Raw genomic sequence first — 13422 nt, forward strand, 5'->3', positions numbered from 1 at the left:
ATCATTGCTGCAGCGTGGTGACATCACGGCCAGAGCACATAACATAATAATTGGGGATCCAGTACAGATTTTACATTGAGGTTCAGAGGTTTTAATTGGTGCCTCTGCCTAATAAATATATTTGAGGCCTTACTGTTTGATGTGAGGAGCTGGCAAAGGACTAATGACTATTGGACCAATGCCCATAGAGTGGAGTCCACTGCTCTACGGGATGTAGACTTTTCTAGCATAGAAATTGTTGTATTTTATTAGAGATTAGAGATCACTGTGTTTTATTAGTTATTTGCTTGCTTGCTCGTCAGTTCATCCTCAAGAACCAATGTTTCCATTCAGTGACAAAGCAGAGGAAGGCGTGCAGACTGGATCTTATGTAAACCTAAGGCCAGACAGGGGATTGCCATAGGTAAATGTAAAGCAATCCTTCTATCAATATCATCTGTATCTCAAGGTCACTTGGGGATTGTAGACGCAGGGGAGCCGTCACTACAGGGGGTCTCGCATACAAGCCCAGGTGATGGGTTTATGGAATATGCTTCATTCTGTGAGCTAAAGGAAAAGGGGATGGAGAAAAAAAATGCCTCTGGTTTAGTCAGGGAGTTGTTGGAGTAACGTTAAACATTTAAGATCAAAAACAACATCCTGGAGGACATGTCTGGATGGACTATGGAGTTTGGAGATAGGTTGCCGACTGGGCTGAACACACGTGGTACTGTTGAAGGATTTGTCATCTGGATTTCAGGAACTGTATTAACTGGAACTGTTGAGAAAGAGCAACAAGACAGAAACAGCTGCTCAGCTCCGAGATAATGAGGCAAGGCAAACTCCAGAGACACGGGTGATAAATTCAAATGAAGACTGGAGAAAATGTCCAAAATCACCATGTGGAAAAAGGAGGAATTGGCATTCACCATCCCACAAAAATGGTCTACAGCTCCACCGGTAGAAGCACAATGTAGTGTGAAACGGCAGTCTTCCAGCACGTTTTCCAATTGTATGCCTGCCTGCTTTGATTTCACAATAAAAGGACAATTTTTATGGGATGGTGAGTGCCAATTCCTCCTTTTCCACATGGTGATTTTTAACTGGAACTGTGGCTGCAGGATACATGGGCTTTAATTGCGTTACTTGTCATTTGGAGGAGCCTGAATATACTGGTGGGATATACGAAATCTGTGGGCCAAGTTGAAAGTCAATGAGTATTGTCTGGTACGGTGGCAGTGGGACTATTTGTTTTGGGAAAGGGATCTTGTGTATGGAGGACATTGCCAAAATCCAATCTACCTGGATTTCTTGTAAACCATGGATGTGAGAAAGAAAACATCGTTGCATCGCTAACCTGCCTAAGTGATTATTATAACCCATAACCTCAGATCCTCACATTTGATATGTACCAATCTGTATTTGAAAGAGGCAGTAGCTTCAGTGTCTGATAAAACAGGAAGTGAATTTAAGACTACTATGGGCTCCCACTGGACTGCAGCCAGGCTCGAGTCACCAAATAAGAAATACTAAAGTAGGAAAAAAGATTTAGGTATTCATTTTAATTATATAAGTAATCTAGATATTCAATTTTCAAAAGCTGTGTTTATGATCACTAGCTCAGTTCTGGACTATAGAAGGAGTCTCCAACCTTGGTCCTCTAGTTGGGTTTCAGCTTACAATCCCTGCGTGCCTGGTGAAGATTAGTCTACAATACGCATATACCCCAAAAACTGCTTCACTAGAACATCTCTTCATCTGTTTTCCACACTATTGACTGCTTCATTATAGACTTGTCCTTAAGAACGGGGTATGGCCCGAGTCAAATACGTCATAGGAGGTGTTGTGAACCCAAGAGCTGGGGTGAGGTCCAATTCAGCACCAGGCAGAGCCTGAAATGTGAAATTCTGAAGCAATCTTGTAAAGAAGAGGAACAGCTCCATTTTTGCCAAGTTCTCACCTGCACAACTTCTCTTTCCTAGAAAAAATAAAAATGATGCCACAGTAGATATGTGTGAATTATTATGCAACAACAGAAGTAACATGTTAAAAAGGCTTCTCCTCACCAGCGTCTTCTCTTATCCTCACTGGCAGTACAAGAAAGACATTACAAGATGACTACTAGGAGGATAAGGAGGAGGGAAACGCATGGTGGGATTTTGAAATATTTTTCTGAGCTTCAGTTGTCTCTGTGGCCAATGTGGTAGAAACTTTGGAAACGTGGCGCACATCATATGGCGGCTGACTGGGGTATGCACTGGGCATTGCGGCTGATCCTAGATGGCTTTGTGACTAGTTTATGGGAAAACACTGACTAAAATTGCGTAAGGGCACACTGTGGCCAGCAGTTTATGGGATCACACTATTACTTTACACTATCTGATTCAGACATAATTTTCACGAAGATTCCATTTTATGGAATCACCGAAAGGGTTAATGTAAGGAGTAGTTGTCTGCCTGGCTCTTATTGTAAAGAAACTTCTGACCCCAGAGAGTTACATGGTCATCTAATGAGGCAGAGGGAGAAAGCTCCACCTGTCACCTCACCATTTCCCTTTCACATATAAGTAGTGCATGCTTACGTCTTAAACCAATTAAGGATGCTTGTTTTCAGTGAAATTGAAGTACAACTAATTTGTCAAAATAATGGGTTGAAAATATAATTTTTGAATGTGAAAGTAGGAAAAAAAAAACGGTTTTGCAATTTGGAGGGGTTATGCTTGTATTACGCATTGTGATGCTGTACACAATCCCACAATAATCCGCGAGCAAAAATAGGGTACTATGATTTAGTTTGATACAATCATTGCCTTTTCGCTGTTTTAGTTTAATTTTGTGCTTTTGTTTGCTTGCAGACAATCCATTATTCTATTTGCTCCCATTTTGAAGCCAGTTTTATACTCGCCTGTTTTTTTTTTTTGTTCTTCACTTTGTTGGAGTTCAACGATTCCAGATGTTTTAGCATTATTTATCAATTGTGACTTAAACATCAAAGTTTGACGCTACTTCACCCCAGTAGTCGCCACCTCATTGTGTAATTTTAAATACATCAAAAATTTGGCAAAAATGTTTCCAACTTTTGGCTTTCAGTGTGAATTTTTGGCGTCAAAAGTTGAAAAAAAAAAAAGTTGTTGTTTTGGCGTGAGACAGTTTGAAGAATTTGCATATAGAAATGAACTAATACCACAAGAGAAAAAGGAAAGTGACTTCATGAATTGGGGCCAGAGTCTGTAAATTATCAAAATATTTACATCTTATTGAAGCAGGGCCATCCAGGTTAATAAATGGCGTTACCTTAATTTAGTACCAGAAGGGAGAGTTATAAGAAAAGTACAGCCTTCCAGTACACACATTGTACATCCAGGTATTTCCTAAAGCTTCTTGGCTTACCTGCTGAAAATGGCAAAAATGCTTCATTCCGCACAAAATTCCCCTTGGAGTCAAGGAAATGCCCAGGGTGAAACTCATTTGGTTTCTCAAAGTGGGCCTCATCTCGAAGGACGGAAGTCAACAGGGGTATAACGTATGTGCCCTATAAAAAGAAAAACACAGATTGTAATCTTCATACATGTTGTAAAAATATACTAACCAATGATAATGTAGAGTTGAGCAAAAAAAATATTAACTTTGGTTCAGTGGCCAAGTACCGAGATGAGGGCCCTGCGAACATCCTACTGCCTAGAGCAGCTCTAGTTGAAAGTTCTAGAACTTGGGTCTCACCATCTTTGGGATGGGGGAGGTGGAAGTGCTACAGAAGGTTGTTTTGATAAAAAGAGCACTATGATGAGGAAACAGGAGCTGACCAATCACTGCCATCATCTGTACTCCAAACGAAAACCAAGTAATAGTTTGGAGGCCGCATATAACATTTCTATTTCATTTTCCAAGAATAAATACAGATCTCCTAAAGTATATAAAAGTTTCATAAATTTCCACTCTGGACAAAAAAAAAAATAAAAAAAATTAAAATAGTCAGAGAGTAATAATCAATAATTTTTATTACAAGTTATAAGTAATTAAACATAATTGACTTACTTTTGGTATGAAATATCCCTTGAATGTGACATCCTGGGTAGTGGCATGGGGGAGATTGGTAGGAACGATATTGGCAAATCTTTGCACTTCGTGAATGACGGCGTCTGTGTAGGGCATTAACTTCCGGTGCTCCGATTGAGGTTCAGATGACCCAATTACTTTTTCTATTTCATTTTGTACATTTTCTGGAGAAAAGGGCCAATTATTTTATACATTCTCACTAGGGATTAAATAATGGTAGTTTTTAAATATTATATCTAGAAATGAGTCAATCTTGAAATACAAATTTGTCAGACTTGCAAAGCTTTTCCATGAGATTCAAGTTACTGAAAATAAAAAAGTACTTCAAAGCCTCTAATTGCCCTGAAAAACCTGTATGAAACCAGTCTCTTTTCTCACATATAAATCTTCGTCACTGCTGTGCTGTCACAGACTTGATCTGTACTATATCACAGCTTTTTCATAATATCCCTATGGCCAAGCTGTGACAGCCTCTCACTATCCAGATTCACGATTAAATGGCTGCTGCATTCCCTGCCTCTGCTTTCATACAGGATATGATAGTCAATCTTAGCTAGTTATGCTACAGCATTAGAAGTGATGGCTGGAATGAATTTTTGGGAAGCTCACTTCAATTCACACTATAGCAAATGTTTGGCCACATATACGCAGATTTGGAATACACTATTTTAAGAGCACCATTGATTCCATGGTGCTGTACGTGAAAAATGGTTATAAACCGAATACAAATATATCATATGGTGAAAAAAACTAAGTGGAAGACTGGTACAGAAAGGAGGAAGCCCTGCTCTTTTGGTCTTACAGTCTACAGCAGCATTCCCCAAGTTCGGTCCTCAAGAGCCACCAACGGGTCATGTTTTCAGGATTTCCTTAGTATTGCCAAGGTGAGAATTCCATCATCTAGAGAGGCAACAATTCCATCACCTGGGCCATACTAAGGAAACCCTGAAAACATGACCTGTTGGTGGCTCTTGAAGACTGGAGTTGGGGAACACTGGTCTACAGGATAGTAGGGAAGGAGACAGTATTTTTGGGCATTGTAGAATATATGTTAGTATATAGCAGTGGTCCCCAACTCCAGGCCTCGAGGGCCACCAACAGTGCAGGTTTTCAGGATTTCCTTAGTATTGGACAGGGGTTGGAATCATCATCTGTGCAGATGATCACATTACCACCGATGCAATACTAAAGAAATCCTGAAAACCTGCACTGTTGGAGGCCCTCGAGGCCTGGAGTTGGGGACCCCTGGTATATAGTATTGCAAAAGCATGGGCTTTTTTTTTTTTTTTCCAAAGAGGGTTCTCATGCCACTCTTATCAGGATATGTGAATCCAAGAGTAAAAATAAAGGTCCGTTTACGTATACTGACTGGTGGCATGATACAGCCGCCAATTGGTAAACTTTTAATGATCGGAGGTAGTTTGAATGCATACCAAAGAAATCGATGCATATTAAGCAACTTGTACTAGATCGCTCAGTGCACAAAGCTTACATAGTTCTTGGTAGAGCAAGTCCTGTTTGAACGGAACAATGCGTTGCAGAGTACGGTGATCTTTTGTTTTGTAGAACAGACTTTCACCTGATAACAAGCGATTTGCTAGTTCATCGGGTGATTGGCAGATCGCCAGACATGGAAAGAACTGTGAAACAAGTGGTTTTAAACAAAGCTGGTTCTCAAATATCTTACAGCTTAAACAGCCCTTAAAAAAGTTGACTGTTTGGTGCTCACAATCTAAATGTCCTATCAGGAGGTCTTTGGAGTGTGACAGGAAACCCAAGCAAACATGGTGAGAACATACAAACTCCTTGCAGATATGGTCCATGGTGGGATTTAAACCCAGGACACCAGCACTGCAAATCAACGGTGCTAACCACTGTGCCTCTGTGCTGCCCATAAACACTTATTCTGTGTCATACAATGGTTAAATATGAGGTTCACCATTAAAATTTAATTTAGGCAAGACAATTCTGGGGAAAAAAAAAGGATTTTTATTGTGGAATTCTATGGAGACAGTTTCTTACTTTGTATCTCTGGATATTTCATCATTAGTAGAAGACCCCATTGTAGAGTTGACGAGGTTGTCTCCATTCCAGCAGCAAACAGGTTGCTGACGAGTATTACTAAATTATCATTGTGGAAATATGAAGAAAATTCAGATTTGTCCTAAAGCAAATGCAAAAACAGGTGGATCATGAAGGTCGTACCTACGATATGAGTGAACAGATATTAAGCAATGGGAATATCAAAATCTTCAAAAGAATCTTCAGATAGCAAACACCGTGGGATATTTACTACTACACTTTTAAAAAACCTTCACATCTTTTGGAGACATGACTGAATTTTGGTGGTGGTGGGAATACAGGTGCTAAAGCCTTCAGATTGCTAAAGTAAAAAAGACCAAGAGTGCATGCTCTTCTTTGAGACTTAAAGTGTAGGTATTTTAAAAATAAATAAGGAAAGTATTAATGTTAACATATCAAAACAAATTTGAAAAAAATCATTTTATAAAAAAAAAAGAAAAATTATTGAAAGCTAAAAATATTTTCTTTTTTTAAACACTAAGGGAAACAGCTTCCACATTTGATGTGAAAACCAAGTGTTCTCCTTTATGACTGCAGTAAAAGTGGGAGGGACCCGCTCATGTGGCGGATATTATTCCTTCCCTTTGGAACAGGAGGGGTGTGGGATAAAGTTTAGGATCACAGCAAGGAGCTATTTTGTTGATGACTTCAATGTGATACTGACATGTGGACAGTGTCACCTAGGATGAAATTAAAAAATGGTGTCCCGCCCTACAGTGCAGAATAAGCATGTAGCAAATATTGGTCAATGCAATTCCTCTATTGTTTTATGGGATTTTACAGTGTCCAGTTTATGGTAAAAATTACCTGGTAACTTGATTCTCTGGGTCAGTAGGATTTCAACGATAGCAAACTTGTATAATTTTTTTTTTATTGCAACATTGGAAAACAAAAAAGTAAAAAGCTTGTTAATTTTTTTTTGTTTGTTTTTAATTCTCCATCAATGAAGATTTACTTGATTTTTGATATATTGATAGACGGAATGTAGCAATACCAATTAGTTTTTTTTTTAATTATTATTACTATTCAGTGGTTAGAATACAGAGGTCGGGAGGAGGCGTTTATTTATTTTTCTTAGCGGTGAACAGCCAACAGGACTGGTTCTGGATGCCATGAGGAGCAAACTAAAAATTGCCATGTAATGCCTTTTCTAATGTTATTAGGTTCTTCGGTCACTATAAATTGTATGTGTTAATGGGAAAGTTGGGCCCTTTGGAAAAGCTTTTCTTTGGAAATCTTGACATCGAGTTTTCCCAGGAAGAGCTAGGTCCTTCTGCCACTGTCCGTTGTATCTGGTCTTGGGAAAGCGGTTTCTGGGAAAGATTGTTACCAAGCTTTCCCAGGAACAGATGCAACTAACAGCAGTTATAAATCCAAAATAACATAACACTGAGTTGCTAGAGGGAGGAATAATGCCAGCCCATGTCACCACTCATTGATCCTTAAAGTGATCAGAGTGGAGCAGTCATGTCATTGACAACTGTAGCGCTCAGATCACAGTACTTGCCAGTGTACATTGCTCACAAGTTTGGGTATGAATGCTGTGGCAGTAATATCGGCTAGTGACCGATACTTACCGCTGTGTTAAGTCACTACTGCAGTTCTGGTGCTTGGACATGTAATCACTGCACATCTGTAATTACTGTGATCGAAGAGTCACGGACCACAGTAAGTAGTGGTCGTAATGAGAAATTGCAGTCCAGGGCACGGCGCTGGGCTCAATAAGTTGGCACCGAGCTACAACTGCAGCTGTGAACTGGGTATGCTCAGTTCACAGCTGAGGAAACCACACACATAGGACATTGTGGTCAGAATCTGACCCCAGTTTCCCATTGCCAGTGTGTGCCGTATTTCCTGTAAGGCCGGGATCACACATACGCGAGATGCATTTTTAAGATAATTTATAACTGTTTAACTGTTGTAAAATGTATTTTTCTTTATTACTTTAGGCACTGGAGGGCTGCTATTTTCATTTACTGGTGTGTGTATATGTTAGAGCATGACACTTAGGCCGGGATCACACATACGCGAGATACGGCCGAGACTCGCAGGTGAAAACCCAGCTCTGGCGCCGGCACTCCGGAGCGGAGCGTGCAGCCGCACAGCAATACATGGAGCTGCACGCTCCGCTCCGGAGTGCCGACGCTAGAGCTGGGTTTTCACCTGCGAGTCTCGGCCGTATCTCGCGTATGTGTGTCCCCGGCCTAAGTGTCATGCTCTAACATATACACACACACCAGTAAATAAAAATAGCAGCCCTCCAGTGCCTAAAGTAATAAAGAAAAATACATTTTACAACAGTTAAACAGTTATAAATTATCTTAAAAATACAAGACATCTCGGAGGAGAGTAGAAAAGATCAGATACAAAATGGCACAACACCAAGCTGAGCCCTTATGACCCATTGTTTTAAACAATCAGCAATTATTTCAGCAATAGCACCCCCACTAATCAAACCTTATGGCAAGTCTCCGTCGCATGTGAAAAGTTTTGTAAAAGTACTTTTCCACTTGAATGTGCGATTTTGATCAGTATCTCCAATTAGTGGCTGACCGGTCTCCACAATTTTTTCATGGACTCCTATACTACAATGGGTGCGTGTTTTATTCAGGAAAAACGTGGATGAAACAAACATTTTTTTTTGTATGTACTAGTGAGTCTTTAAGAATGTCCTATGTTAAATACCTCTTGTTGCTTGACGAGAAAAGTGTCTATCAGAGTCCTCTGATCGTTTATGTCCAGCTGCTCCTTGTGCTTGGTGAAGGTCTCGGTAATAAACTTTTGGGCTTCAACAGCATTTTGATTGATTTTTCTGTGACCTCCCGGCAACCAGCGAATCAGAGATGTAAAAGTGTTGTATAACTGTATTGGACAAACACAAAATTAAACCTTTACTTCATATGAATCCTTTCCCATAATTGTTATGTCTTGTTTTTGCTAGACAGTTGACAGGAGCAAATCTCCCGAAAATTATTTCAAGCTGGTTCATTCAAATCAACCGGCAGATTAGAGTTGATCCTGAAGCTTTAAGTTTGAATTAGAGGGCAAAGAAGGGTTTGAAAATATTCTAAGATTACACTCACCCGTCATTGGCCTGCTTCCCACCAGTCCTCCAGTAACAGCTCCCCACTCAGTACACTTGTCACTCCCTTGTCATCTTTGAGTTGTGAATGTGTCTTCTGGTACTATTAGGCCTGAGCATGGTTGATGTACTCACTACACAACTGGCTGCCATTTTGCTTTAGTCGTACAAATCAAAGTCTAGGTAGTTTGAGTTCAGGCAAATTTGGGGGAAATTTGCAACAATTTTGATTCACTATGATTTAATTCAATTATCTCTACTAGACAGTAGCCACAAACATTGTCCAACAACAAGCTCAGCATGAAGCAGCTCACAAAATCTGGAAATACTTAGGCTGCACATACACATGTTATGGAGTCTAAATTTACCAAAAACACACAGATCCAGATTCACCTAGCATGTATGATTATTGAGTGGGCTGTTATTATTGGACATTTGAAGTACTTGGCAGGACAGAATTGGCGGTTTGTGATCTTGAGATACAAGTCTTGGAAAGAATTAAATCTTTGGCTCAGAAGAAGGCTGGCCTGAACTCTATATTACCATTATATTGTTGGTAAATTCAGCTAAAATTGATCATAGAATCACAGAATGTTAGAGCGGGAAGGAAGCTTCAGGGTCACCGTATCCAACCCCCTGCTTAATGCAGGATTCATTAAACCAGGGGTGTCAAAACTGCATTCCTCGAGGGCTGCAACCAGGTCATGTTTTCAGGATTTCCTTGTACTGCACAGGTGATAGTTTAATCACCTACACACATAATGATTGCAGCACCTTGTGCAATGCTTAGGAAATCTTGAAAACACGCATGGTTTGCGGCCCTCGAGGAATGCAGTTTGACACCCCTGCATTAAACCATCCCCGACAGATGTCTGTTCAGTCTCTGTTTGAAGACTTGAATTGAAGGATAACTCAGCACCTGTCATGACAGCCTGATCCACTTCATGGGTCACCCTCAGTGATGGGTTTGACCAATATATCAACAATGGATGTGACCAGTTTATCTCTTATATGACAAGTTCTCTCTTTGGTCTACTAGTATTCTAAAATGCTAAATCCGGCCATTCACACTAGATAGCTTTCGGCTGAGCGATGCTTTGGTCTAGCATTCAGCCGACAGCCTTCTCAATCAACACTCCGATCCACAGTAGTGCTTGTTCAGCTGAGCACTCCTGTATTCTCTGGGAGAAAGCTACTGGCTAACACATCAGACGAAGGCTTGTGTCCAGCAGAACAATGTGATCAGCAGTCCAAATTCAGACATGTGAGATTGACATCTCTCCAGACCATCAGTTGCCTCAATACACGGTATACCAGTGTCCAAACACCCATTGATATTGGAAAGCTCGGCTGACAGTCTAATGTTGTGCATAAGGAGCTTAACATTTTCACTCTAAAGATTTTCAACTTTGAAAGTGCAACTGGAATAAGAGTCCCACTGGTTGGATTCTCAGGATAGAAGAGTACAGCACTTTGCAACTGGAATGGCCATCGCCCCATTGAATAGAAAGCACTTCAGAACCCTGTTTTAGAGATTGTTGATAGATTATTGGTCAGAGGACCCAACATGATCAGCAAGTTATCATCTATCCTGAGAATAGTTCATAACTTGCCAAGATGGAAATAATTCTGTAAGTCTCACAGTGAGACAAACAGAATTATACATAAATTTCAATTTACGGCAGTGACAATCCCCAAAAGGGCGTTTTGTACTGGTCATATAGCAGCCCAGTGAATCAGCAAAGCACAACCACCATATATCACAGTGAAGGCAAGAGTGACTAAAGGCTACAATGCACCAATAACCAACCATTCACAAAAAAAAAAAGTAAAAAAAAAAAAAAAAAACACATTTTGTAATAAGTGAGCAAGATCAATGTAAATAAATAATGTTATGTCACCAAAATACTAAACTATTCTATGAGTGATACCTATATTGGCTAACCAGAAATATTTGCAGCTTTAGAGCACAGAGGCTCCTTCTTCGGGACTGGTTTACAGATGAATGGCTGAAGCAAGAGCATCGGCAGTCCTCGCCTGTTTATGGTGTATACAGCACGGTGGCTCAGTGGATAGCACTGCAGCCTTGCAGCGCTGGGGTCCTGGGTTCGAATCCCACCCAGGACAACATCTGCAAAGAGTTTGTATGTTCTCTCCGTGTTTGCGTGGGTTTCCTCCGGGCACTCCGGTTTCCTCCCACATTCCAAAGACATACTGATAGGGAATCTAGATTGTGAGCCCCATCGGGGACAGTGATGATAATGTGTGCAAAAACTGTAAAGCGCTGCGGAATATGTTAGCGCTATATAAAAAAAATAAAGAAAAAAAAATAAAGATATATTTACAGTACTCTATGGTGAAGATGAATAGAAATGGTTATCGGTGATGTACAAGAACTTACCATGACCATTGGGGTTCCCACCAGTCTTACGTTCTCATTTATAAAACCCATTAGCCTTAAAAACACCGGATCATCATAATCAAAGCGATGACCCAGTAATATGGAGACAATGATATTGGCGGCAGCTGCATTCATTATCGTTGTGTTCTCAAATGGTTTTCCTGGAAATTATAGAAAGAGAAAGTATAAAGTATACATTTCAATGAATTAATGAGAATTTCTACTGAATCTTTTCCAACAAACGCATGTATCTTTCTGCTCAGTTTCTTCTCTAAACCATGCTATCCACATATAGTATTGAATGTACAACAGGTCAGGTGTCCGTTAAAAGTGATACATTCGCTCCAGCATTCTAGGGGCTTATTTCAGCCGGGTCCCTGAACACACTCTCACGTGACCACACTGGCGCAAAGAACATAACAAAAGACAATACTAGCGCATGGCCGTGCTGCCATGTGAGCCTTAATGCTGTGTTCACACGCTGCGGATTTTGCTGCGGGTCCGCAGCGGATTTGGCCGCTGCGGATCCGCAGCAGTTTTCCCAAAGTTTACAGTACAATGTAAACCTATGGGGAAAAAAAACCGCTGTGCACATGCTGCGGAAAAAGCCGCGCGGAAACGCTGCAGATTATTTTCCGCAGCATGTCAATTGTTTGTGCGGATTCCGCAGCGGGTTTCAACCAGCACAAATAGGAAAGTGTTGGTGAAAACCCGCAGAAGAATCTGCAGAACAAACTGAATGAAAATCCGCAGTGGTTTTGCACTGCAGGAAAATCTGCAGCGTGGGCACATACCCTAAATAGTTGCAGCACGTACAAGACCTTCCTAGAAGGACAAATGAGAGGCTGCCACAGAGCGTGAGCACCTACAGGACCTTCCTGAAGGACCAATGGCCTTAGCTGCAGTATCTGATCATGTGACTCTCGATCTCCACTGAAAGATCTTACTCTGGGCATGCTCAGAACGAGAAAAGCAGGACTTAGTCCCAGAAGCGTCTGCTCGCCGCTGCCCAGCACTGACTCCAATGGCAGAAGCAGGAGAAGCAGCAGTAACTCTTTGTACAGAGTCAGACAGAGCGAGACGCTGGGACTGACGTCTCCGCTGAGCAGGCTTCACTGTAGAAGGAGAAGAATGGGAGATGGCCCGAGATTCCCCCTGTGCAGAGGCGGGAACTCGACCCCTAACCTACCCTGCTGTAAATAAGTAAATAGACAGCAATAGTTCATATAATTAACAAAGTACTTAGCCAACACTGTTTTGCAAAAGCCATCCCACAATGCCAAGCTGTACCCAGTTAGGACGGTCGAAACCTCTAGTATTAGAACCTTATCATGTGTGAAAAATTACCTCAATGTGAATAAAAGCCGGGCAGGATTGGGGTCCGATTGTAGACACAAAGATATGGGAAGCTATTTAAACATAATGTTCAAATGAAAGAAAGGGAGTTTGTGCCCTTGCCTATATGGAGTGAAAAAAACTAAAGCAAAACTGAAAGAAATGAACTGGATTATAAGTTGATATAGGTGAAACCAAGGGAGAACCTATCAAACAGCCCAAGACAAGGACAAGACCAGGAGTCAAGAGAGTGTATAAGAAGCAGGAGCATGATAATGGGGGGAGAGGGTGTAGAGTGGACTAATGGCACTGCAGGGGAGAAGGGCTAAGGACTGGCTTAAAAGGAATGGGATGCCCAATTCAACACTCATCATTGTTGAGATTACATCTCCCTGTGAAAATAAAATACACTACAGGTCCTTCTCAAAAAATTAGTATATAGTGTTAAATTTCATTATTTACCATAATGTAATGATTACAATTAAAC

The 13422-nt window shown here is 40.8% G+C and overlaps 1 protein-coding gene across 1 annotated transcript in view; it reads right to left on the bottom strand.

The window, feature by feature from the left end:
• Positions 1–1526: 1526 nt before the first annotated feature.
• Positions 1527–13422, bottom strand: part of LOC138638766 (cytochrome P450 2K1-like) — a 76633-nt gene continuing 64737 nt past the window's right edge. The window contains exons 6-11 of the mRNA XM_069728334.1: positions 11601–11761; positions 8803–8979; positions 6058–6199; positions 4015–4199; positions 3370–3511; positions 1527–1957 (exon numbers count right to left, since the gene is read on the bottom strand). Of these exons, the coding sequence (XP_069584435.1) occupies positions 1779–1957; positions 3370–3511; positions 4015–4199; positions 6058–6199; positions 8803–8979; positions 11601–11761 (986 nt within the window). The 3' untranslated portion in view covers positions 1527–1778. The remainder of the gene's footprint in view (positions 1958–3369; positions 3512–4014; positions 4200–6057; positions 6200–8802; positions 8980–11600; positions 11762–13422) is intronic.

This window comes from Ranitomeya imitator, chromosome 5 (genome assembly GCF_032444005.1).
Source record: "Ranitomeya imitator isolate aRanImi1 chromosome 5, aRanImi1.pri, whole genome shotgun sequence".
Taxonomy (NCBI): domain Eukaryota; kingdom Metazoa; phylum Chordata; class Amphibia; order Anura; family Dendrobatidae; genus Ranitomeya; species Ranitomeya imitator.